This window comes from Papio anubis, chromosome 6, assembly GCF_008728515.1.
Source record: "Papio anubis isolate 15944 chromosome 6, Panubis1.0, whole genome shotgun sequence".
NCBI lineage: Eukaryota > Metazoa > Chordata > Mammalia > Primates > Cercopithecidae > Papio > Papio anubis.
Genome location: NC_044981.1, coordinates 41,331,449 through 41,357,468, shown reverse-complemented (window position 1 = coordinate 41,357,468; position 26,020 = coordinate 41,331,449). Strand labels below are relative to the sequence as shown.

Genomic DNA, 26,020 nt, shown 5'->3' with positions numbered 1-26,020 from the left:
CTGCACTTTACACAACAAATGGGAGGCCTTGGGAAGAGGAGCAGCAGGACAGAGGGAGGGAAAAAGGCCAGCCAGGCGCCCAGGGCACAAGGGAGCAGCGTAAGGTCAGTGCACTCCCCCGGGCCTCATCCCATGCCCATGCCTCCCCTCACCCCAAGACAACCCTGGGCCTTCCCCGCACTTGCTGCTCCCGAGAGTGGGTGGGTTTAGCCTCCCACTCCTCAGCCCGACAGGCTGGAAGTCAAGGGGCAGGAAAGAACACGAGGCTCCGGGGCACCTCCGAGGGCTGTAGAGGACTCAGAAATCAGAACCAGAACATTTTTACTCTTTGGGCCCTGGGGAGGGCCAGGCAGAGTGTAAGGTGTCCACAGGAGGGATGAGCAGAGAGCAGCCATGGGGGGCTGCAGTCTCAGTTCCCTGCGGGGGAGGATTGAGGTGAGGTGAGCTTGGGCTCCGGAAGGGCTCCAGTCCTGGTGCCCGGTTCTGACACCTGCCCCTCCTGAGTTCACACTGGAGTCCTTGCAGTCCTAAAACCACAAGGCCTGCCTGAACCCCGGGTCAGGAGAGAAACATCTGGGGAGGGGAAAGGCCGGCATAGGCTACCCATGGCAGCTCTTGAGTTCTTCCTGGGGCTTGTGTCTTTCCTTGGAAGACGATGGCACAGCCAAGGCAAGGAGGGCCTGAAGCCTGCGGGGCCATCCTGGCCTGCCAGAGCCATGCCCCCGACTCCTCAGCTTCAAAATCAGAGGTCTCAGCACAGAGGACGCTGGGTGGGCTCAGAGCTCATCAGGGGGGCTGTGTGTTAGAGGGGATGCCTTCTGGATGCCCTCATCCTCCTCGGGGCTGGGGTCTCCCTCAAGGCCACCCAGCTCCTTCCTTTGTTTGCTGCTGCTACTCCTGCCGCCTGCTGCCTTGGCCCTGCTGCTCTTCTTCTTGGACTTCTTCCCTCCCAGGGAAGCTGTGTCTCCCTTCTTGCCGGACCACTGCTCTGCCAGGCAACCTAGGGTGTGGAGGAGAGAGACCCTCAACAGAAGTGCCTCAGGGCTGGCGTGCTGGGTGAGGAGCAACGAGCAGGGAGCCATAGTAGCAACTGGGACTGTGCTTGACATCAGCCTCCCTGCCTCCTGCCTCTCGCTGTGGCCACCAGGCCCCTCTGGGGGCATCTGACTTGTCTGCTCATCATTCTGCACCTGGTTTCAGTGACTCTTACTTCCACCATGTCTTGCCAAGCAAGCCTTCCGAGGGCAGAGATCCTACAATGCCCTCTGGTGCCCTCTGTTTCTCCTCCTACCCACCACCCCTGAGGGAGAGCAAACAAATCATCCAGAGCAAACTTCCTTTCCCAAACTCACTGGTGTCTTTTCCCTTCAGCACGTGGTTGGCGCAGAGGAATTCAGTCAGGTCTTCCTCCTGGTGGTTCCTGTACCAGTCCTCGATCACCTCCTCAAACTCTTCTACCAGCACGTCGCACTGTTAATCATAACACCTCACGTTGGCAAAGCCCCAGCACCTTACTCACTCCTAGAGGAGCTCAGCTAAGCCTTGCAACCCACTGCAAGGTAGGCAGTGGCAGTGGTTCACCTAAGGAAACTGAGGCTAGAGAGGTGAAATGACCTGACCAAAGCCACCCTGGCCTGGGTGGCCCTCCTCAGAGCAGACCCAATCCCCACCGGCCCCTCACTGGGCATAGCAACCCTTCCAAGGGCTGAAGGGCCTGTACCTGCTTCTTGAGGTCAGCCACCTCTGCAGAAGTCTCGTTCCACAGCTCATAGGGGATGTCCATCACCACCTTGACCCCTTTGTGTACCAGGTTGTGTAATGTCTCAAAGGTCTCTGACATGCCCTGGAAGAAGCGACCAGACATGGGAGGCAGAGCTCCTTTCTCTCCCTCCTACCCTCCTCTCCCAGTGGTGCCTATGAACTCAGCTGTAAGACCAATGCCCAATGCCCTCTAAGGATCCTCATCCTTTTTTTCTTTTTGAGAAGGAGTCTCACTCTGTCACCCAGGTTGGAGTGTCTCAGCTCACTGCAACCTCTGCCTCCCAGGTTCAAGTGATTTTCCTGCCTCAGCCTCCACGCCTCCATGCCCAGCTAATTTTTGTAGAGATGGGGTTTTGTCATGTTGGTCTCGAACTCCTGGCCTCAAGTGTTCCACTGGCCTCAGCCTCCCAAAGTGCTGGGATCACAGATGTGAGCCACTGCACCCGGCCTCATTCTTGACCTGACCTTCTCCCCTTTTAGGCCTGCTTCCCACAACCCCTGCACATATACCCCTTGACCTGCCTCTGGACACCTCATCCTTTCAAAGAGACCTGTGGCTGCCCTCAGGCCTTTTGGCTTTATGCATGCTTTTCCAGGAAATAGGTTTGTCTTAGCTCTTTCCCCTCACTATGGCTGGACACACTCCCATAGATCCAGACCTGCTGTTCCATTCTTCCTGGGTTGTGTCTTTTCTCAATGGGAAAAAGGCACAGCCAAGGCAGGTAGACCTTTATTCTGTGAAAACTATCTCTGTTAGCTACCTAGGTCTTATCCAAAAATAAAACATACTATCCATTTCCTCTTTTTTCCCAGAGATAACTCATACAAAATACCAACATCTAAATATATCCTCCCCCCAGCCCCTTTTTACACAAGCAGTGGTGTAGCATACATACTATTTTGCACTTGCCCTTTTTACTTATACCTTGAAGGGCTGGGCGCGGTGACTCACGCCTGTAATCCCAGCACTTTGAGAGGCCAAGGTGGGCTGATCACCTGAGGTCAAGAGTTTGAGACCTGCCTGGCCAGCATGGTGAAACCCCGTCTCTACTAAAAATACAAAAATTAGTTGGGCGTGGTGGTGGGTGCCTGCAATCCCAACTACTCAGGAGGCTGCGGTGGGAGAATCGCTTGAATCTGGAAGGTGGAGGCTGCAATGAGCTGAGATCCTGCACTCCAGCTTGGGCAACAGAGTGAGACTGTTTGCAAAACAAATAAAAACCTTGAAGATCCATTTAATTCAGTTCCTAAAGAGCCTCCCCATTCTTTGCTTCCAGCCGCATACTAGTCCACCAAACGGCCGGATCAACGTATTTAATCCTCTATTGGTGGAGTTAGATTGTTTCTCACTTTTTTTTGGCTATGAAAAATAATACTTAAACACTTTTTATTAAAGCAAACACAGATTTATTACTGAGTAGACTGCAAAATTCATACAAATTTCTGCTGCTTGAGACTATACCCTTAGGTATCCCAGGAGTTTATGAATGGTATCCTTTGCTAGAAGGAAACTTAGGTAGAAAAATGTGGGTGGCAACTATCTTACCCTGTGCCAGGCACTGAAGATGTAGAGAGGAAGCAGTATGGGCCTTGTTGTAAGCAGCTCATTCTCCAGAGAGAGAAGCACTCATGCACATACTGAGTACATGGGATGTCACACAGGCACCCCAGTGGGGTTGTGGGAGGTGCTGTGTGGGCCCAGAGATGGGACTGGGCAGTCACTCACCCCAGGTGTCCTCTGATATCTCACCTAAACCCCCACATTTCTGCACATCCTGGATCTTGCTGAGTTCTCCCTCTCTAGTGTCTTTAGGTTCCCATGGGGGCAGCAACTGTGGAGCATTTCTGCCTGTGTCTGAGGTTGAAGCAGGACCCTCATGGACAGGCCTAGATCCTCATGTATGTGCCTGAAAAGTCAGGCCACTCAGGAGGGGAGGAGGGCAAACGGCAATCAAAGAATGGGAAGAGGCAAGGAGGGAAGCTCCTGGTGGTGATCTTCAAATCACACTCACACCAGCAGACACACCAAGATACATGCAGCCTGGCCCCAGAGCAGAGGAAGGACAATCCCAAATCCAACCTTGGCAAATCGGTTGCTGCCGGTCCTCTCCTTGTGCAGGCTATAATCCAGGAGCCTCTTGCAAATGGTCTCAGTGACTTCGATTAACCGCAAGTCCCTGCCAAGACAGCAGGACGAGAGGAACTGAGTTCCCCTCCTAGCCCCAGTGGGTTAGTGGTCTGTCCCTCCAGCCCTGTGCCCCAACACCTGCACATCTCACCAACGGGAAGTGAGTCAGAGCTGGAAGGAAGATAGGTCATCTGGTCTGGGGGATCTGAAATGCTGGAACACAGACCAGAGAGACAAAATTTTAACAGCTCTAAGGGAAGGAATTTTTTATAAAGCTAAATGATTCAGTATTTAGATTTTCTGATAAAGCAAAATATATTAAATTTTGATGGTAAAATATTCTCTTTGAAGGGATGATCACAGCTGACAGAATTGGGTTTTTAAAAAATATATTTATACTTGGCAAAAAAAAAAGTTGGTAATCCCATTACTAACATTTTTTAAAAATTGCACTGCGGCCGGGTGTGGTGGCTAACTCCTGTAATCCCAGCACTTTGGGAGGCCAAGGCAGGCGGATCATCTGAGGTTGAGTTCGAGACCAGCCTGACCAACATGGTGAAACTCCATCTTTACTAAAAAAATACAGAAAATTAGCTGGGTGTGGTGGCACATGCCTGTAATCCCAGCTACCTGGGAGGCTGAGGCAGGAAAATCTCTTGAACCTGGGAGGCAGAGGTTGCGGTGAACCAAGATCATGCCATTGCACTCCAGCCTGGGCAACAAGAGTGAAACTCCATCTCAAAAAAAACTTGAAATGGTCTGTGAAATCCAAGCGTCTGAGAATCAATGATATAGTCCAGCCGTCTGCTTTTAGAGATGAGAAATCTGCTGAAGTATAAAGAAGTTAAGAGATTTATGCAGGTCATCCAATTAGTTGGGGACAAAACCAGTGGGCAAACTCAGGTCTTGGTTACAACTGATGCCCTTGTAGGGGGTTTGCCTAGTTAGGAGAAGGGAACTCTAAGCCCCTGAAGCCTCCAGCAGCAATGCAGGCCAGGCCAGTGAGTCCCCATTCACTTACGACTTGGTGTATTTGACTCCAGAGGCCTTCTGGTCCAGGATGCCATAGCCCGTGCCAATCACCTCCTTCGTCTTGCCGGTTTCCTCAAAGGCTGACTTCAGCTCCACAGCAACATATTTACACACTGGGGGAGGGAGGTAGCACAGCCCACTGAGTGCACATGAGTCTAACGGGAGGCCAGCTCCCAGCAAAATAGATCCAGGTGGGCATCCTTTCCTAGACTGGAGGACCAAAATCAACACTCAAGGCAAGGAAGGAGTTAGAACCTGTGGAGGCTAAAGCAACTCCATCTTGGATGCTAATATGCCACGTTGACTTCTGATTAACCCCAGTTCTAGGAATGCCTCTAGGATTTCTATTTTATCTACTGTTTCTTGTGTAAGAGCATGTACTTACTGCAAATCCTGCCCTTAAGCAATTGTTCTTCATATCCCTTTTTTTTCAAGATGGAGTTTTGCTCTTGTTGCCCAGGCTACAGTACAATGGTGACATCTCAGCTCCTGGGTTCAAGCGATTCTCCTGCCTCAGCCTCCCAAGTAGCTGGGATTACAGGCATGCACCATCACGCCCGGCTAATTTTGTACTTTTAGTAGAGACAGGGTTTCATCTTGTTGGGTAGACTGGTCTCGAACTCCCGACCTCAAGCGATCCACCCACCTCGGCCTTGCAAAGTGCTGGGATTACAGGCATGAGCCACCACGCCAGGGCCTATCATTTTACTTTCTAAAATTGCATACATACAGAAAAGCTGAAAGAATACAATGAATACCTTCCACTTGTATTCAACAGTTGTTAATAGTTTGCCACATTCTGTCTCCAATATATAATATCTCAACAATATATATATTATTTTTGCTACATCATCTTGAGAGTAAATGGCAAACATGACCTTTTGCCATAAATATATCATCACGTATCTCCTGAAAGCAAGGACCTTCTCCTACATAACCAAAGAACAATTATGACACTTGGAAAATTAACAATTCCAACGTCACCCAGTAGTTCATATTCAGATTTCCTTAATTGTCCCCAAAACGTCTTTTATAGTTGTTATATTACTTGATTTCATATGTGTTCCAACATCAGCTCTCTATTTCTACCAAGTTAATTTGCTCCATGCCCTCCAGGGAGCTCTTGTTCCTACTGTCTCCGCACATTTATTTCCTCATTTCCTCTTACCCTTCCTCAAATAGGTATTAGGCAACTCCTATGTGTCAGCCTGGGGATACAGAGATGAAAACAAGGTCCCCTCCCTTCCAGATACTCAGTCTAATGGAGCAGATAAAGGTGTAGACAAATAACTACCACTGTGTAAGGAGTGCTACAGTGCTACCACTGAGGGTGTGAAGTGCCTGAAGCCCTAGGAAAATACTTAATGCCTTCTAAGGGCTTCTCTGCCCATCCTGCCCACCTCACATTATAAGCCTCTCCCCCAGGAAGCCATTCTGCACTAATGCCAATTGCTCTAGATTTCACTCTGGGCCTCTGCAGGATCCATCCCTAAGGACCCTTGGTCATTTCATGTGTCTCTCCACAAAGACCACAAGGGTCCCCAAAATGTGCATTATGTATTAGATTTTTTTCTGTATTTCCTTAGCCTGTGACTTGATATACGTTGGATGCTTGATAAATCTTGTTGATAGAGACCATCTTCTGATGCCCCTGAATGGAATACCAGTCTGCAGGGTAAATGCCATCAGCAGTTTTAACACTGACAGCACAGTCTGGTAGAATACCAATTCTGGTAGAATACCACAAGAATAAATACATCCCCTGGAGACCTGCTTGGTGAAATTCATTGATGGCTTGGAGAATTTGCAACACATAAAAATTCCAAGTAATAAGCTGGTGATCTTCAAATCTGCAATGAATTGGGGATGTCCCACCTCCCCAGCTCTCCATCCAGGACCGTCTGCGCTCCCTCCCCTCTTCTGTCCCGTACTCTGTACAGGCGCATCATTTTTCTGGCACCACTTGTCCCTCCTCCCACGCCCTCCCCAGGAGTGGGGAAAGGGGAGGTTTGGAACATCCTTTCTCTCTTATACCCATCAAACACAACTTTGCTTTCCAGCTCTCCCAAACATTACCTCTTTAAGACCTCCTCTGGGGATCCCACCCAGAACGAGACTCGGAGGAGACTCATGGCACAGACCCCAGACCCTCACTGACATCCACCCACTCTTTTTTTCTGGGCAGGTTCTCCTTCCTCTGTGCCGGGGCCTGTTCCACTCAGGCTACTGAGCCAGGAGGCAGGCTTGGTGGGCTAGACATAGTCAGCATTTAATAACAAAGGTGTAATAATAATAAATACAAACAAATACAATATTAAGATGAACCTAATGGTTGGAGTTTGCCAAGCCATCCTGTGACTGCAAATCCCTTTTCAATTAATCTTCACCAGTTACTAAATGAGGTTAGGCTAGAATGATCTCTAAGATCCTGGGCATCTCTATGCTTCTGTGAGTACGTGAATGTTGCCTAAGGAGAATAAATGTGAGCTTCTTAGATTATCAGGATAATAAGAGGGACAGCATGAGCTCTTTGATATCAGAAGAAGACAGAATACAGGCCAGGTGTGGTGGCTCATGCCTGTAATCCCAGCACTTTGGAAGGTTGAGGCGGGAGGATCACCTGAGGTCAGGTGTTCAAGACCAACCTTGCCAACATGGTGAAATCCCATCTCTACAAAAATACAAAAATTTTCCGGGCATGGCTGGGTGCGGTGGCTCACGCCTGTAATCCCAGCACTTTGGGAGGCCGAGACGGGCAGATCACAAGGTCAGGAGATCGAGACCATCCTGGCTAACATGGTAAAACCCCATCTCTACTAAAAATACAAAAAAATTAGCCAGGCATGGTGGTGGGCGCCTGTAGTCCCAGCTACTGTAGTCCCAGCTGAGGCAGGAGAATAGCCTGAACTCAGGAGGAGGAGCTTGCAGTGAGCCGACCACTGCACTCCAGCCTGGGCGACAGAGCGAGACTCTTTTCATTGCACTCCAGCCTGGGCGACAGAGGGACACTCCGTCTCAAAAAAAAAAAAAAAAAAAATTACCCGGGCATGATGGCAGGTGCCTGTAATCCCAGCTACTCGGGAGGTTGAGGGAGAAGAATCGCTTGAATCCTGGAGGCAAAGGTTGCAGTGAGCCTAGGTTGCGCCACTGCACTCCAGCCTGGGCAACAGAGCAAGACTCCGTCTCAATAAGAAGAAGAAGAAGACGACGACGACGACGATGACAACGACGACGACAGAAAACAAAGAGGAAGTGAAACCCTGAAAAGCTATTAGCAGGGCTGGGCGCAGTGGCTCAAGCCTGTAATTCCAGCATTTTGGGAAGCTGAGGTGGGCGGATCACCCGAGGTCAGGAAGTCAAGACCAGCCTGGCCAACATGGTGAAAACCCGTCTCTAATAAAAATAGCCGGGAGTAGTAGCACACACCTGTAGTCCCACCTACTCGGGAGGCTGAGGTAGAAGAATCCTTGAACCCGGAGACAGAGGTTGCAGTGAGCCAAGGTGCACCACTGCACTCCAGACTGGGTGACAGAGCAAGACCCCATCTCAAAAAAAAAAAAAAAAAAGGCCGGGCGCAGTGGCTCATGCCTGTAATCCCAGCACTTTGGAGCCGAAGTGGGCGGATCACGAGGTGAGGAGATCGAGACCATCCTGGCTAACATGGTGAAACCCTGTGTCTACCCAAAAAAAAAAAAAAAAAAAAAAAAAAAAAGTAGCCAGGCATTGTGGCAGGTGCCTGTAGTCCCAGCTACTCGGCAGGAGAATGGAGTGAACCCAGGAGGCGGAGGTTGCAGTGAGTTCAGATCTCATCACTGCACTCCAGCCTGGGCGACAGATCAAGACTCCCTCTCAAAAAACAAAAAACAAAAAAGGCCGGGTGCGTTGGCTAATGCCTGTAATCCCAAAACTTTGGGAGGCCGAGGCGGGCAGATCACCGGAGGATGTGGTGAGCCGAGATAGCGCCATTGCACCCCAGCCTGGGCAACAAGAGCGAAACTCATCCCCCCGCCCCCCCTACACACAAAAAAGGTTATCAGGACTAGAGGAAGAGTGAAAGGGCAGCCGGAAGCAGAAGCTCACGCCTGTAAGCCCAGCACTTTGGGAGCCCAAGGCGGGCTGATCACTTGAGGTCAGGAGTTCGAGACCAGCCAATATGGTGAAACCCCATCTCTACTAAAAATACAAAAATTAGCTGTGCATGGTGGCATCTCAGCTACTCAGCTACTCAGCATCCCAGCTACTCAGGAGGCTGAGACAGGCTGAGACAGGAAAATCGTTTGAACCTGGGAGGCAGAGGTTGCAGTGAGCCGAGATCACACTACTGCATTCCAGCCTGGGTAACAGAGCGATATGCCATCTCAAAAAAAAAAAAAAAGAAAGAAAGAAAAAAAGAAAAGAAAGGGGGAAGGCACAGGCTTGAACTCATACTTGGTGCCCCACCAGTGAAGTCGGCTTATCTCTAAAGCATCGCTTTTTAATCTCTCTAATGGAAGGATTATGTGTCCCAAACTTACCCCAAACCCACTTTCCAGTGTTTAGGGAACATCTGGCCTGATGTAGGCTTTCAATTCAGATGAGAGGTTCACAGCCAACTTTCTGGGGGCCCTAGGGTTACGGGGCTGGGAAGGCAGGCATGACTGTAAGGTCTGAGGAGAAAACTGATGGACGGAGGGGAGGAAAAAGAAATAGATCCTTTATAGCTGGCTCGCTGGTAGCTCCCTCTCTGTAGTTCCTCAACGCCTACGTCCTTGGGACTCACCTTTTCTCCATACTCCTAAAATCTTCTTTCAAGTTCCCCATAGGCTCTACTGTTCCCCCAAAGGACCCCTCAGACCCAGATCCTCCTCCTCACACCCCCACAGTACTCCACTTAATCTTCTGTATTCTCAAAACATTAATTGAGTGCCTACCGGATACTGTGTGAATGCGTATCTAAGACAAAGTCCCTGCCTTCGAGGAGCTGTTAGTGGGTGCAACAGACAACTACACAGATTGGGTTACAGTGAGGTCACAAACGGGAAAGTCTTAGGTTCTTTTCCCCCAAGACGAGTCATCTGGAGCTTTTCAGTTCCTCAAACTCGTTCTTGGCTTCTCAGCCGGCAGGCCTCTGCCTCTGTAGTTTCCTCTGAGTGAGCCCCTCTCTTTCCACTTCTCTTCACCCGGCTAACTCCTAATGCCTCTTCGTGCTTCCTGTATGAAGCCCTCTCTGACTCCCCTCTGCACACAGCCTTCGCCCACCCCCTCCCCCACTCCAGGCTAGACCAGATGCTCCTCGCCCGGCCCCTAAAAGGAAGCTCTGTACCTCCCCTATCATGGCATCTCCCACTCTGAATTATCATTGCTTGTTTCTACCAATGTGTGAACTCCAGGGGTACCAGGACCAGACCTCCAGTCCGCCGCAGCGTCCCAGCGCACAGTACGTTCAAGGAACTAAGAGACCCTGCAGAGCTCGGAACCTTGCAGCCCCCGACGCTGCTCCGCAAGGGCCGCCCCTGGAGCCCGCCCCTCCGGCAGGATACGCCCCACGGGCCCCGCCTCCTCACCTTCGCATTTGCTGGGCAGGCGAACCCAGTCGTTCTCCTCAGCTCCGGCCTGGCTCGGGCCCAGCTCTGGGGCAGGCAGCAGCAGAAGCAGCAGCAGCAAGGGAAGAAGCAGAAGACAGCGCGACGCGGGCTCAGGCAACAACTCCATGGCCCAGCCGGGCCCGACCCGAACGGACCGGGCGGCACCTCCTCCCGCGCCGCGCGCGGAGCAGCTTCCCCGCGCCGCTTCCGGGGCTGCACACGTGCCTCTGCGTAACCACGACAACAGCCAGCCTCCCGCCCGCCCGCCTCTCGCAGCCGCAGCCCGCCTTCAAAGCAGACCAAAGCTCGCGGACGGCGCAGCCAATAGACTTTCTGGGGTTTGCCCCCTAACGAATGGGAGGACTACCTTTTTACGGCCTTGGCCAGTAAGAGAGCAGATGGTGCCCTCAGAGACCTATGGCAACGTCCTTTCCCACCCCCTAACGGAGGCTCTGGGAGAGGATGCAGGACCAGGACCCGGGGAGAAGAATCCTGTGTCTGGGCCTGAGTGGGACGCATTCGGGCCCGCAGGTGCTGGAAGATGTGGGGAAGGCCGGCTTCGCGGCTTTCTCCGCCTCTTCGAACGTCACTTCCCTCCTGGGTTCTTAATGCCGCAAGTCCTTACTGAACACCTGTTTTTAAATGTTATTATTATTGGTGTTGTGGTTGTTATAGCCAGGCACTCTTGTAGGCGCTTAGGGTGCGAGCAGGACGACTCAGACTGTCCCCAGCCTTCAAGATTTGTCCTAGTGAGAACTAGAACAAATGACTTCCTCTCTGAGCCTGTTTCTATTTGTATGACAAAGTGATTCTCCTAGCTGCTGTGTGAGCTTGCCTGTTGTTGGGAAGCTCAAATAGGTTAATAGAATTACAACTTACCGAGCAGACTGTAAAAAGTTCAGGCATTAATTTTCTTTTTGTATGTAATCCCAGCCCCTTTTACTGCCCTATTATTTATTTCTTGATTCTGCCCTCTCAGAAGGCAGGAATTTGGCCGATTAACGATTGTCCCTCCCTTCCGCTTCCTCAGCAACAACAGGGTGCCTGGCACAAGGAGATACTCGGTAAATCTCCCATCGGCTGTGTCATTAAGAGGAACACTTAATGGCTCACGCCTTTAATTCTAGCACTTTGGAAGGCCCAGGCGGGAGGATCACTTGAGCCCAGGAGTTAGAGACCAGTCTGGGCAACAGGGTGAGACCCTGTCTCAAAAAAGAAGAAGGAGGAAAAAAAAAGCCCAGGTGCCCTGGCTTACGTCTGTAATCCCAGCACTTTGGGAGGCCAAAATGGGAGAACTGCTTGAGGCCTGGAGTTCGAGACCAGCCTGGTCAACACAGCAAGACCCCATCGCAAAAATAAATAAATCAACCAAAATAAAAAATAAAGAGGAGGCCGGGCTCGGTGGCTCATGCCTATAATTCCAGTACTTTGGGAGGCCAAGGCAGGCGGATCACGAGGTCAGGAGTTCAAGACCACCCTGGCCAAGATGCTGAAACCCCCTCCCTACTAAAGATACAAAAAATTAGCCGGGCGTGGTGGCGCCAGGCTATAATCCCAGCTACTCGGGAGGCGGAGGCAAAAGAACTACTTGAACCTGGGAGGCGGAGGTTGCAGTGAGCCAAGATCACGCCATTGTACTCCAGCCTGGGCGACAGGGTGAGACTCTGTCTCAAAAATAATAAAGGCCGGGCACGGTGGTTCATGTCTGTAATCCCAGCACTTTGGGAGGCCAAGGCAGGTGGATCGCAAGGTCAGGAATTGGAGACCAGCCTGGCCTATATGGTGAAACCCCCTCTCTACTAAAAATACAAAAAAATTAGCTGTGTTGGTGGGCGCCTGTAGTCCCAGTTACTTGGGAGGCTGAGGTGGGAGAATCGCTTGAACCCTGGAGGCGGAGGTTGCAGTGAACTGAGATTGCGCCACTGCACTCCAGTCCAGTGACAGAGCGAGACTCCATCTCAAAAAATAAAAATAAAAATAGGCCAGGCGCGGTGGCTCACGCCTGTAATCCCAGCACTTGGGAGGCCAAGGCGGGCGGATCATTAGGTGAGATCAAGACCATCCTGGCTAACACGGTGAAACCCCGTCTCTACTAAACAAAATACAAAAATTAGGCGGGCGTGGTGGTGGGCGCCTGTAGTCTCAGCTACTCAGGAAGCTGAGGCAGGAGAATGGTGTGAACCCGAGAGGCGGAGCTTGCAGTGAGCCGATATCGTGCCACTGTACTCCAGCCTGGGCTACAGAGTGAGACTCCGTCTCAAAACAAACAAACAAAAAATAAATAAAAATAAAGAGGAGCACTCTTGGTTTTGAGGTCTTCTTCAGGCTGCCCCTGAACTCAGTGTCCTTTTAGAAACCAAAGTTGCTTCTCTGGGAAGTTGTCTGCAAATCGGCCATAAAACCCTGTTCCCTGATACCTTCTTGTTTCCTTCCTAGACGTTGGATATTTATGCTAGTTTATGAAGACTTCAGAGCACTGAGGCCCAGGCCTTGACACTTTCTGACCTCAGTTTCTTGTCCAAAACAACTGTGTTGGTAACAAGGCACTTTGAATAAGCGGGGACTGTGGCATGTGGCATTCCGCAGTGTACAAGATCAGGACACCGTCCTGAGGTCCTCCATGTTTTCTAGGCTTGATAAGACTTGGGTAGGCTCAAGCTGGGCACGGTGGCTCACACTCGTAATCCCAGCACTTCAGGAGGCTGAGGCAGGCAAATCACTTGAGGTCAGAAGTTCAAGACCAGCCTGGCCAACATGATGAAACCCTGTCCCTGCCAAAAAATACAAAAATGAGCCAGGCATGGTGGCACGTGGCTGTAGTCCCAGCTACTCGAGAGGCTGAGGTGGGAGAATTGCTGGAATCCGGGAGGCAGAGATTGCAGTGAGTCGAGATTGCACCACTGCACTCCAGCCTGAGGAACAGAGTTAGACCCTGTCTCAAAAAATAAAATAAAATAAAATAATAAACTTGGATAGGCTCAGAGCTTGGCCATGGCCCTTGATTCACCTCAGCTCAGAAGCCCTCCTGGGAAATAAGATTAAGCCAGCCTGACAGTGGAGATTGAGAGGCCTGGGCTCAGCATCTGGCCGGATAGCTGGGAAGGGATAGTGGCCAGAGGAAGTCTGAGGTTTGGCCCCTGCCCACCCCTCCTTGGCCCCTGCCCACCCCCTCTCTCAGTCTTTGTGTCAGGGAAGGAACATGTCTTGTGGGGATGGTGGACAGATTCATCCCTAGAAGCTGTGGGACCCTCCCACCCCCAGCCACCACCACCCAAGAATCCCCAAAGCAAGTGGGAGAATCTCCTTTCAGGCTGGTGAGAGATGAGCAGTGGAGGAGGCAGTGAGAGTTTTTATGGAACAGTAGCTGAGAGAGCACAGAGGCTCAGGGAAGCTGAGGGTGTCCTTGAAACCATGTGTTGGGGTGCTGGGGCATAGTTCCCCATCCCCTCCCTGGGGGAAGGAAGACTAAGGTTGATCCAGCAGACTATCCTATGGGGCCCAAGGGACAGGTGGATTTACATGAGAGCACCCAGAGTCTCTTGGAGTGATTGATTACTAGCGGAGAACCCTTGGGAAAGGCTAGGTTTGCAGCCAGCACTGGGCAAGCAGGGGACACACACGTTATGCTCTACTGTGGAAGCCTCATACTCGATCAATGTAAGAATCTTCTTTAGGAAACAACCAAACCAAAAAAGCCAAGCCTCTTTAGTACCTGGCTCAGGGTTGATGCTCAAAGAATATTTGTCAAATGAATAATGACTCTTAATTGATTAATAAACTGTAAGTTTGGAATTAATACCTCATACTCTTGGCATTGAAAATGATCCTGTTCCCCGGAAACCCTGGCCCTGTTCACCTCTGTCGAGTCTGTACAAGAGTTCACATCGACCCAGCATCCACCTTCCTGGGTTCCTGGGCTCTCTGCCCTGATCTCTCACAGAGGTTGGGCCAGGGTAAGGAGAAGAGGGGGCCTCCCCGCTTGCTGTGGGGCGAGGAGACAGCCGTGGGACAGCTGCCTTCCCAACCACCAGCCCCACTCTGTAGTTCCCAAGTTCTGTCTCAGGAAGCCCTCTTCCTCAAGGGAACCTTCCTGGATTTCTCCTACTTCTTGATCGGACGGTGGCTCCAGGCTGAGTGAGTGCATGGATTCCCAGCTCACTGCAACTCCTCCCGGGTTCACGCTCTTTATTCTTCCCCTGCCTCAGCCTCCCGAGTAGCTGGGACTACAGGCGCTCACCACCCCGCCTGCTAAGTTTTGTATTTTAGTAGAGACGGGCTTTTTTTGAGACGGGACTTCACTCTGTCGCTTCAGGCTGGTGCAGTGGATGATCTCTCGCTCACTGTGCCTCCACTTCCTGGCTCACACCATTCTCCTGCCTCAGCCTCCCGAGAAGCGCGACTACAGGCTCTGCTAACCGCTTCCAAGCATTCTTTTTAGGATTTTAGTAGAGACGGGTTTCACCGTGGTCTCGATCTCCTGACCTTTGTGATCACCGGCCTCCCAAAGTGCTGGGATTACAGGCGTGAGCCACCGCGCCCGGCCGAGACGGGGTTTCACTGTGTTAGCCAGGATGGTCTCGATCTCCTGACCTCGTGATCCGCCCGTCTCGGCCTCCCAAAGTGCTGGGATTACAGGCTTGAGCCACCGCGCCCGGCCGATTTCTCCTACTTCTAACTCTGCCAAATTCCCTCCTCCCAGGATAGACATGAATTCAAACATTTCTCATTTGCTATGTCATTTAAGTTCTTTTTTAATGTTCTCAGTCATCTGCTCCCTAAATACCCCCGTAACTGGGTGGATCACCATTCTGGGGGGTGGAGGGGTAGCCTGGGGGAGGTAGAGCCGTGCCCTCAGGCAGCTCCAGCCTGCAGAGGAGGAGGCAGGTCACATGCAAAAAATGCTCCAAGACTCGAGGAAGGAATCCTGAGGTCAGATCTTGAGCACCAGGCCTGTGCTGGGCAGGTGGGGTATCTGCTGAGGTAAGACCCCTCCTCCCAGACTGGGCTCCCAGGCTTCCGACCCGGAGGGGTGTCACTCCAGCCATGGTCCCGAGGCTGGGGCCTGGGTGAACTGGTGGCCTCTCGTCCCCCAGTCTCCGTGGCCAGGTACAGTCGGTGGGAGCCGAGGGCTCGCAGGCGGGTGGCAGCTGCGGGGGAAGGCAGTGGGCCCGCGGGGTGGCGCAGGCGGCTGCAGGTCAGGAGCAGGTCAAACAGCAGCAGCTTGAAGAGCAGAAGCCGCAGCACCCCCAGCCACAGGACCCCGCCCGGCATCCCTGCGAGGAGGAACCGCTCAGGAGCCCGCAGGAGCCCGCAGCCCCCCACCCCAGGAGAGAACGTCCACGGAGGAGAGGGCCTTGTCCTCTGCCCTTGCCATTGCCCGTCCCCTTGACCCCCTCCTCCAGGGAAAGTCCATCCCGGTGTCTAGCCTCCATTCTTACTGGTAATAATAAATACCTTCCTTGCCTTCATTTTATTTTATTCCCCAACAATCATGGGGGTAAGGGTGGGGGCCAGGCAGGACTTAGCATCTGACGCAGAGAGTAACTAGCTCAAAATTCTTTTTTTTTTTTTTTTGAGATGGAGTCTCACTCTGTCACCCAGGCTGGAGTGCAGTGGCCCGATCTCAGCTCACTGCAACCTCCACCTCTTGGGTTCAAGTGATTCTCCTACCTCAGCCTCCCGAGTAGCTGGGACTACAGGCATGTGCTACCACGCTCGTCTAATTTTTGTATTTTTAGTAGAGACAGGGTTTCACCATGTTGGCCAGGCTGGTCTCAAGCTCCTGACCTCGTCATCCACCCACCTCGGCCTCCCAAAGTGCTGGGATTACAGGTGTGAGCCACCACGCCCAGCTTCAAAATTCTCTATTTGGTCAGGAAGCAGAGTTGGACCACAGCCCAACTTCATGACTGTCCATCCAGTGCTCTTTCCATCACTCCAGACAGCCTCCCATTTACACAGCCTGTAATGCTGAGACCCCCTGCCTGGGCTGCCCAAGGAGGACTCCAAAGACCCCTCTATTAGCTGTCACCTGTGCTTCTCAACTAATGTCCAAGAATTAGGCTAAGGTCAAAGGATTCACCCCCATCTTATCCTAGGTAGACTGAGGCCCATGCTAGCCAGTGCCCCAACCTAGCATGACAGCCTCTACATGGGATACCTACTGACCTCCCATGTAAGACCCATTAGGCCAGAGCTGAATGCCCCACCCCCCAGGCCCAAGGTCCTGGTCCCAGCCTTTTATTCCCCACCCCTTGCCCAGAGTACTCACCCCTGAGAGGCTCCCAGGGGCAGGTCCTGGCTGTAGAAGCCTCTCCTGTTGTCCAAGGAGAAGGGAGTGAGTCTTTGGGGATGGGCCATGCACTCTGGAGGCCATCCCCAGTGCTATGCCCAGGCCCTGGCACAACATGGGTGTCAAGGCATTGGGGTAAATGGACAAGTGAGCCAGCAGCAGAAACCCTGAGCCCATTTGCTGCAAGTCCTCTGAGGGCCCAGACATCCCTCACTTTGCACTGTTCCCTGTTCTATGCCCTGGGGAGGCTGGGGTGCCCAGCACTCTCAGATAAGGAATTGACCGTCTTCACGGCATTCTTTGAAAGTCAGGGCACTTAGTTCACAAACATTCCCATTTGGAAGACGACAAAACTGAGATAATCCCCAGAGAGGAAGTAAGTCATCTGGTCAGTGATAATAATTGCTGACTGTTTCAAAATACAATGGAGGGGGAAACAAAAATCACTGGCTTTAGACATGTTACTTAGCCTCCCCATGCCTGTAAAATTAAGGGAATTATATGATCTGTCTCATAAATGTGAAGTGTATAGAACACTGCCTAGAACAGAGTCAACACTCAATAACTGGTAGTGATTTGTTAATTAGTTTGGTCCTTACAGGGTATCATGTACACAGGGTGATATATCTATGTGTGTATAATGAATCCTAGGTAGAAGGAGGCATTTTTATCTTTGGAAGCCGTGCTGCAGAGCCTGGATTTCAAACAGATATTGCAGTTGCAAATCCCAGAATTAATGGCCCTGAGGCCACTCTCCCCTGAGCCCAAGTGTCACCTCACCTGGAGGCTCTGCACTTGGACACCCTTCATGCCTTTGCAGCCTGGAGCCTGCCCTCCCTCCAACCATATCCTAGTGTGTGGAAGGGGACGGGGAGCATCCGCAAGGGCCCAGGCTCCATCCCCACCTGACAGCTGCAGGGGCTCTGTACTCCTGCTGTGGCCCTCAGCCCCAGGCCCAGTGTGGCAGACCAAAGGCTCCCAGGATGCCAGCTCCTCAGAGGGCAGGGAGAGATGGGCCAAGCTGGTCCAGGTGCCATCCGTTGCTGGGGAAGGGCCATAGGTGAAGGCATCCAGTGCACTACCGTTGCCGGCTGAGAACCAGATGGGGCTGTCAAAGCCAGGGGGTGCAACATCAAGGACCAGGCAGACCACCACCATCTGCTGTTTTCCATCCGCCAGTAGTGTGATTGGTGGGGCCAGAGAAGGAAAGGGTGTGCCACCCACACCTGCAAGAGAGCATGCACCTGTGGGTGCTAGACCAGCTTGTGGCTTCCCAGGCCAGCATTGTGTTGTAGACTAGGGTTCTACATTTCTGTCTTTCCTTCCTTCCATCCATCCATCCATCCATCCATCCATCCATCCATCCATCCATCCACCTGTCCTAGCCACTCATCCATTCCTCCCTCCTTGCATTTTCCCATCAAGCCACCCTTCCTTCTCTCCATCTGCCCATCCTTTCATTCACTCACCTATTTATCCTTTCTTCTATCAGCCGTCTATCCTCCATGTATTCCTTCCTTCTTTTTTTTTTTTTTTTTTTTTTGAGACAGAGTTTCGCTCTGTTGCCCAGGCTAGAGTGCAGTGGCATGATATTGGCTAACTGCAAGCTCTGCATCTGGGGTTTATGCCATTCTCCTGCCTCAGTCTCCTGAGCAGCTGGGACTATAGGCGCCCGCCACTGCGCCCGCCTGGCTAATTTTTTGTTTTGTTTTGTTTTTAGTAGAGATGGGGTTTCACCGTGTTAACCAGGATGGTCTCGATCTCCTGACCTCGTGATCCACCTGCCTCAGCCTCCCAAAGTGCTGGGATTACAGGAGTGAGCCACTGCGCCCAGCCACCTCCATCTATTCTTTCTACCTTTCATCTATGTATCTGTCTATCCATTCAGCCACCTCTTCTTCCATCCACTTGTCTATGACATCCGAGCCCCATTCTGTGCCGGGAACTAGAGATATAACATTGGGTAAGTCATCGTTCCTGCTCTCAAGGAACTCAGTTCCATGGGAAAGACAGTAAATGTGCAAACAAATACTTGTAATACCCTGCTGTGGCAGCCTCTGGTGAGGAAGGGAAGGAAACAGGACCTGGAATGAGATTAGAAGGGGCCTCAAATATATCTGTAACTTTTTGTTTCTTTTTTTTAAAAGTCTGATTTAAACATGGCAAAATGTTAAACATTTGTTAATCTAGGTGGAGTGTGCGTGGGTGTTTTTTCTTTTATTCTCAGCCTTTTTCTGTAGCCTGTAGTTCTTTTGTTTGTTTGTTTGTTTTTTGAGACGGAGTCTCGCTCTGCCTCCCAGGCTGGAGTGCAGTGGCACAATCTCGGCTCACTGCAACCTCCACCTCCTGGATTCAAGCTATTCTTCTGCCTCAGCCTCCCAAGGTCCCACGACACCACCCTGGCTAATTTTTATTTTTATGTTTTTAGTAGAGACTGGGTTTCTCCATGTTGGTCAGGCTGGTCTCGGACTCCTGACCTCAGGAGATCCGCCCGCCTCGACCTCCCAAAGTGCTAGGATTACAGGCATGAGGCACCAGATCCAGCCTTTTTAAATAATAATAATAATAATTAAAAAAAAGCTTCGTTGACTGGGCACGGTGGCTCAAGCCTGTAATCCTAGCACTTTGGGAGGCTGAGGCGGGCAGATCACAAGGTCAGGAGATCGAGACAATCCTGGCCAACATGGTGAAACTCCATCTCTACTAAAAATACAAAATTAGCTGGGCGTGGTGGCGCATGCCTGTAATCTCAGCTACTCGGGAGGCTGAGGCAGGAGAATCGCTTGAACCAGGGAAGCGGAAGTTGTAGTGAGCCTAGATCGCGCCACTGAACTCCAGCCTGGCAACAGAGCAAGACTCTGTCTCAAAAAAAGAAAAAAAAAAAAAGCTTTGTTGGCTGGGTGCAGTGGCTCACACCTGTAATACTAGCACTTTGGGAGGCTGAGGCAGGCCAATCACCTAAGGTTAGGAGTTCGAGACCAGCCTGGCCAACATGGTGGAACCCCATCTCTACCAAAAATACAAAAATTAGTCGGGTGTGGTGGTGTGCACCTGTAGTCCCAGCTACTTGGGAGGCTGAGGCAGGAGAGTTGCTTAAACCCAGGAGGCAGAGGTTGTAGAGAGCCGAGATCATCCCACTGCACTCCAGCCTGGGCAACAGCACAAGATTCAGTCTCAGAAAAAAAAAAAAAAAAAAGGGTGGGTGTGGTGGCTCACACTTGTAATCCCAGCACTTTGAGGGGCTGAGGCGGGTGGATCACCTGAGGTCAGGAGTTTGAGAACACCCTGGCCAACATGGTGAAACCCCATCTCTACTAAAAATACAAAAACATTAGCTGCGCGTGGTGGCACATGCCTGTAGTCCCAACTACTCTGGAGGCTGAGTCACAAGAATTGCTTGAACCCGGGCAAAGGTTGCAGTGAGCTGAGATCATGTCACTGCACTCCAGCCTGGGTGACAGAGTGAAAAAAAAAAAAAAAAGCTTTGTTTAGATATAGTCCACATACCAGACAATTGACCCATTTGAAGTATACGTGTATTATTTCATAATCTTAAGAACTAAGTCATATGGGTACTACAAACATTTTTCCTATATTTTCCAAAATAATCCCTATTTCCCACAATCTTTTATTATTATTATTATTATTATTATTATTATTATTATTTTGAGACAGGGTTTAGCTCTGTCATCCAGGCTGGACTGCAGTGGTGTGGTAACAGTTCACTGGAGCCTTGGCCTCCTGGCCTCCCAAGTAGCTGGGACTACAGGCACGTGTCACAACACCCAGCTAATTTTTAAATAACTTGTAGAGACATGGGTCTCCCTTTGTTGCCCGGGCTGGTCTCAAACTCCTAGGCTCAAGCTGTCCTCCCGCCTCGGGCTTCCAAAGTGCTGGGATTACAGACATGAGTCACTAGGCCCAGGCTGCAATCTTATTCTTTTCAGCAAAGATGGCTCATTTAATATGTAACAGAATTTTATTTATTATTATTATTATTATTTGAGATGGAGTCGCACTGTCTTACCCAGGCTGGAGTGCAGTATCACAATCTCAGCTCACTGCAATCTCCACTTCTGGGGTTCAAGAAATTCTCCTGCTTCAGCCTCCCAAGTAACTTGGATTATGGGTGTGCACCACCAGGTCTGGCTGATTTTTTTTGTGTTTTTTGTAGAGACAAGGTTTCACCATGTTAGCCAGGCTGGTCTCCAACTACTGACCTCAAATGATCCTCTCACCTCAGCCTCCCAAAGTGCTGGGATTACAGACATGAGCCACCGCGCCTGGCCCAGAATGTTATTTTTGAACATTGCAATTTTTTTTTCTTTTTTTTTTTGAGACAGAGTCTCTCCCTGTCGCCTAGGCCAGAGTGCAATGGCATGATCATGGCTCACTGAGGCTTCGACCTCCCGGGTTCAGGTGATCCTCCCACCTCAGCCTTCCCAGTAGCAGGGACTACAGGCAGGTGCCACCATACCTGACTAATTTATTTTTTATTTTTTGTAGAAATAGGGTTTCACTATGTTGTCCTAGCTGGTCTTGAACTTCAGGGCACAAGAGATCCTCACGCCTGGGCCTCCCAAAGTGCTGGGATTATAGGCATGAGCCACTTTGCCCAGCCTGGAGTTTTTTGTGAATAGGCTATACCTATTTCTTAGGTATAGCCAGACTTAAGAAATGTCCCAGAGTGCAGGGAAGGAGGCCAGAGAATCTTGTGAGGATGTAGGGGTAAAGGGTACTCAGGAAAGATTTCTTAGAAGCCAAATAATTAGCCTAGGCCAGTCATGGTGGCTCACACCTTTATTCTCAGCACTTTGGGAGGCTGAGGCGGGCGGATCACAAGGTCAGGAGATCGAGACCATCCCGGCTAACATGGTGAAACCCTGTCTCTACTAAAATACAAAAAATTAGCCAGGTGTGGTGGCACGTGCCTGTAATCCCAGCTACTCAGGAGGCTGAGGCAGGAGAATTGCTTGAACCTGGGAGGCAGAGGTTGCAGGAGGCTGAGGCAGGAGAATTGCTTGAACCCGGGAGGCACAGGTTGCAGTGAGCCGAGATCATGCCACTGCACTCCAGCCTGGCGACAGAGCAAGACTCTGTCTCAAAAAATTAAAAAAAAAAAAAATAGGCCAGCGGATCATGAGGTCAGGAGATCGAGACCATCCTGGCTAACACAGTGAAACCCCGTCTCTACTAAAAATACAAAAAATTAGCCAGGCGTGGTGGCAGGCGCCTGTAGTCCCAGCTACTTGGGAGACTGAGGCAGGAGAACAGCGTGAACCCGGGAGGCAGAGCTTGCAGTGAGCCAAGATCGTACCACTGCGCTCCAGCCTGGGCGACAGTGCGAGACTCCGTCTCAAAAAAAAAAAAAAAATTATCCTACTAACACATACATGGTAAGTTGTCCAGTCAGGATTTGAACTCAGATCTCTGTGACTCCAAATCCCATAAACCATCTCACCTTGCAGGGTGACTAAGATTTTGCCATGTGACACAGTGGATTGTCTAGGACATAGCTTCAGACAGAGCTAAGCGTGACTCCTGACTCATTCACTTAATTTTCTGAGTCTTATTATTATTATTATATATATATATATATTTTTTTTGAGATGGAGTCTCACTCTGTTGCCTAGGCTGGAGTGCAGTGGCATGATCTCGGCTCACTGCAACCTCCCCTTCTGGGTTCAACCGATTCTCCTGTCTCAGCCTTCTGAGTAGCTGGGACTACAGGCACGTGCCACCATGCCCAGCTAATTTTTTGTATTTTTTTTTTTTTTGAGACAGAGTTTCACTCTTGTTGCCCAGGCTGGAATGCAATGGCATGGCAAACGTGGCTCGCTGCAACCTCCAGCTCCCGGATACAAGTGATTCTCCTGCCTCAGCCTCCTGAGTAGCTGGGATTACAGGCGCCCCTCACCGTGCCCGGCTAATTTTTTGTATTTTTAGTAGAGATGGAGTTTCACCATGTTGGCCAGGCTGGTCTTTAACTCCTGACCTTAGGCAATCCACTCGCCTCAGCCTCCCAAAGTGCTGGGATTACAGGCATGAGTCATTAAGCCCAGCCAATTTTTTGTATTTTTAGTAGAGAGGGTTTTCACTGTGTTAGCCAGGATGGTCTTGATCTCCTGACCTCGTGATCCACCCGCCTTGGCCTCCCAAAGTGCTGGGATTACAGGACTTGTAAAGGTCGGCCACCACGCCCGACCTTTTTTTGTATTTATTTTTTATTTTTATTTTTTGAGATGGCGCCCCACTCTGTCGCCCAGGCTGGAGTGCAGTGGCGGGATCTCAGTTCACTGAAACCTCCGCCCGCTGGGGTTCAAGTGGTTCTCCTGGGTAGCTGGGATTACAGGTGCCTACCACCACGCCTGGCTATTTTTTGTATTTTTAGTAGAGACGGGGTTTCACCATCTTGGCCACGCTGGTCTTGAACTCCTGACCTCGTGATCCACCTGCCTCAGTCTCCCAAAGTGCTAGGATTGCAGGCGTGAGCCACCGCACCCAGTCTTTTCTTTTGTTTCTTTCTTTCTTTTTTTTTTTTTTTTTTTTGAGACTGATTCTGTTTCTATCACCTAGCCTGGAGTGCAGTGGCGGGATCTTGGCTCAGTGCAACCTCCTCCTCCCGGGTTCAAGCATTTCTCCTGCTTCAGCCTCCTGAGTAGCTGGATTACAGGCATCTGCCACCATGCCCGGCTAATTTTTGTATTTTTAGTAGAGATGGGGTTTCACCATGTTAGCCAGGCTTGTCTCAAACTCCTGACCTCAAGTGATCTGTCCGCCTTGGCCTCCCAAATTGCTGGGATTACAGGCGTAAGCCCCTGTGCCCAGCCAATTTTCTGAGTCTTTTTGTTTGTTTTGTTTTGTTTTCATTATTTATTTATTTATTTAGGTTGAAGGAAGAATATTTTTTCTGAGTCCCAGTGGTCTCATCAATATAATGGCGTTAGGTCGGGCTTAGTGGCTCATGCCTGTAATCCCAGCACTTTGGGAGGCTGAGTCAGGTGAATCACTTGAAGTCTGGAGTTCGGGACCAGCCTGGCCAACATGGTGAACCCCTGTCTCCACTAAAAATACAAAAATTAGCTGGGCATGGTGGCGGGTGGCTGTAATCCCAGCTACTTGGGAAGTTGAGGCAGGAGAACCGCTGGAACCTGGGAGGCAGAGGATGCAGTGAGTTGAGATCGTGCCACTGCACTCCAGTATGGGCAACAGAGTGAACTCTTGTCTTCAAAAAAAAAAAAAAAGCAAATAATAATAATAATAATAATATAATGGGCTGGGCACAGTGGCTCACGCCTGCAATCCCAGCACTTTGGGAGGCCGAGGTGGGCAGATCATGAGGTCAGGAGTTCGAGACCAGCCTGGCCAACATAGTGAAACCCTGTCTCTACTAAAAATACAAAAAATTAGCTGGGTGTGGTGGTGGGCACCTGTAATCCCAGCTACTCGGGAGGCTGAGGCAGGATCATCATTTGAACCTGGGAGGCAGAAGTTGCCGTGAGCCAAGATCGCACCATTGCACTCCAGCCCGGGCAACAGTGTGAGCCTCTGTCTCAAAAAAAAACAAAAACAAAAAACCTCCAGAGCCTTTTCAGTTACATAGATAGAGACATTCCCCAAGTTGAGTTTGTCTTCCATTTCTTCCATGAAGCCTCCCAGGATTGTTCCTGCTTACCCTGGTTACTTCCTTCCCGAGCTCAGGCCTCCTGCCATGGGCGCCCTGTGTTCCACATAGGTGTGGTTTATCTCCCTAATGAAGGAGTGCCTGTGAGATACTTGGGGCCAGCTTTAGGTCAAGGAGACCCTCCCGACTCAAAAATCATGGACCTTCCCCTACCACACACATGCATACATGCACATGCTTCTAGATGAAGCTGGAATTTTCCCCTCAAGACATGAGTCCTTTGGCTCCAGCCTTGATCCTGGGAGGGTGGGGGTAAATACCCTGGGAAGAGGCCTTGGGACCTACCCTGAGCCCATTGATAAGGGCAAGCTGGGAGTGAACCTGAGACACCCTGAGTCCTATTGAACTAGGGCAGGTACCCTGAGGGCAAGAAGGACAGGACAGTACCTCATACTCTTACCCATATCACATCACATCACACACCCTGGCTACCCTAACCCCACCTTCTATGGATGCCCATCCAGTTTGTTCTCATTTCTCTATACCTCTAAGAGATGCAGCCTCCCTACCAACACTGTGGGCTCCAGGGCAGGAGGACGTGGGAGCCCCAGAGCAAGGTGGCTGGGAGGAAGAGTACAATGGGAAGAGTACAGTGGGTGAGACCCTCCCCAGAGGTCCCTAAATGGCTCTTGTCCTGCCTCCCTGCAGCCCATCAATACCCAGGGAGGTCCAGAGTGAGGGAATGGGCTTGGGCAGACTGAGGAGGAACAGAGAGGAATGCAAAGAGGGGGCTCACCTGTGGGTAGGGTTGGACACCCAAGGGCCAGGAGAAATAGCAGCCATGTCCCGGCCATGGCCCACTCGGAAGAAGGCAGGACCCAGCTGAAGACCTGAGTTGTGGCTGGGGGAGGAGGCACCCACAAGACTGCCTTCTAGGCCACAGGCCCAGCTGCACCTCAGCTGCTCCACCACGAGCCGTTTCCCCTGGTGACGGGCCCCTCCTCCTGCCCTGGCCCCCCAAACCCAATCCTGTCTCATGGGCCAGGGAGCACAGGGTGCTTCTCCCACACCAGGAGATGGAAACCTGCACTTCCTCTGAAGAGAGAGCACTTCAGTCTGCAAAGCCCTGCTTCAGGGCAGCTACCATCCATAGGACACAGAGTACCAGGTGGCTTGACAGGGTTGACATACAGCCCTTCACTTGATCCACTCAACCACTGTGAGATACATTTCACAGGTGAGGCAACTGAGGCTTACAGAGAGTGAGGGACCCAACCAGGGCCACACAGCTGACAGGTACCAGAGCCAGGGCTTGAACTGTTTTTAGATGGTTGGCTTTATTATAGACAAAAAGATGCAGGGCAGTGCAGTGAAACACGCCTGTAATCCCAGCACTTTGGGAGGCTGGCGGGTGGATCATGAGGTGGGGAGGTCGAGACCATCCTGGCTAACATGGTGAAACCCCATCTCTACTAAAATACAAAAATTAGCCAGCGTGGTGGGGGGAGCACCTGTAGTCCCAGCCACTGGGAGGCTGAGGCGGGAAGAATAAGGCGTGAACCTGGGAGAGCAGAGCTTGCAGTGAGCGAGATCCCGCACCACTGCACTCCAGCCTGGGC

The 26,020-nt window shown here is 51.1% G+C and overlaps 2 protein-coding genes across 6 annotated transcripts; both read right to left on the bottom strand.

Annotated features, from left to right (window-relative positions):
• Window positions 1-304: 304 nt before the first annotated feature.
• Window positions 305-11,689, bottom strand: CNPY3 (canopy FGF signaling regulator 3). Of its 4 annotated transcripts, XR_001901779.3 has the most exons (7): window positions 10,465-11,685; window positions 4,911-5,034; window positions 4,041-4,102; window positions 3,842-3,938; window positions 1,721-1,843; window positions 1,353-1,470; window positions 305-1,000 (listed from the first exon to the last, which is right to left on the bottom strand). XR_001901779.3 is itself a non-coding variant. In XM_021937297.2 (6 exons), exons 1-6 carry the CDS (start codon window positions 10,610-10,612, stop codon window positions 777-779), a joined length of 834 nt encoding a protein of 277 aa, XP_021792989.1. In that variant the 5' UTR covers window positions 10,613-11,658; the 3' UTR covers window positions 305-776. The 4 variants fall into 4 exon arrangements, 2 of the variants coding, with proteins under 2 accessions (XP_021792989.1, XP_021792990.1); XM_021937297.2 differs by lacking the exon at window positions 4,041-4,102 and having other exon boundaries at window positions 10,465-11,658; XR_001901778.3 differs by having other exon boundaries at window positions 786-1,000; window positions 3,842-4,102; window positions 10,465-11,689.
• A 3,519-nt stretch (window positions 11,690-15,208) lies between these two features.
• Window positions 15,209-25,545, bottom strand: PTCRA (pre T cell antigen receptor alpha). Of its 2 annotated transcripts, none has more exons than XM_021937296.2 (4): window positions 25,198-25,545; window positions 17,683-18,003; window positions 16,757-16,801; window positions 15,209-15,632 (listed from the first exon to the last, which is right to left on the bottom strand). In XM_021937296.2, exons 1-4 carry the CDS (start codon window positions 25,253-25,255, stop codon window positions 15,337-15,339), a joined length of 720 nt encoding a protein of 239 aa, XP_021792988.1. In that variant the 5' UTR covers window positions 25,256-25,545; the 3' UTR covers window positions 15,209-15,336. The 2 variants fall into 2 exon arrangements, with proteins under 2 accessions (XP_021792988.1, XP_003897656.1); XM_003897607.4 differs by having other exon boundaries at window positions 15,212-15,758.
• Window positions 25,546-26,020: the final 475 nt, after the last annotated feature.

Bases quoted from the DNA above. Each gene is read 5' to 3' on its own strand.
- CNPY3 (XM_021937297.2), bottom strand. From the start codon at position 10,612: ATGGAGTTGTTGCCTGAGCCCGCGTCGCGCTGTCTTCTGCTTCTTCCC. The intron at 1,844-3,841 runs GTTGGATTTGGG...CGCTTCTTCCAG, and splicing joins GCAGCAACCGATTTGCCAAG to GGCATGTCAGAGACCTTTGA. The intron at 1,471-1,720 runs GTACAGGCCCTT...TATGATTAACAG, and splicing joins TGGCTGACCTCAAGAAGCAG to TGCGACGTGCTGGTAGAAGA.
- PTCRA (XM_003897607.4), bottom strand. From the start codon at position 25,255: ATGGCCGGGACATGGCTGCTATTTCTCCTGGCCCTTGGGTGTCCAACC. The intron at 18,004-25,197 runs GTGAGCCCCCTC...GCTCTCTTGCAG, and splicing joins GTGTCCAACCCTACCCACAG to GTGTGGGTGGCACACCCTTT. The intron at 16,802-17,682 runs GTGGGGATGGAG...CTTGGACAACAG, and splicing joins AGAGCCCCTGCAGCTGTCAG to GAGAGGCTTCTACAGCCAGG.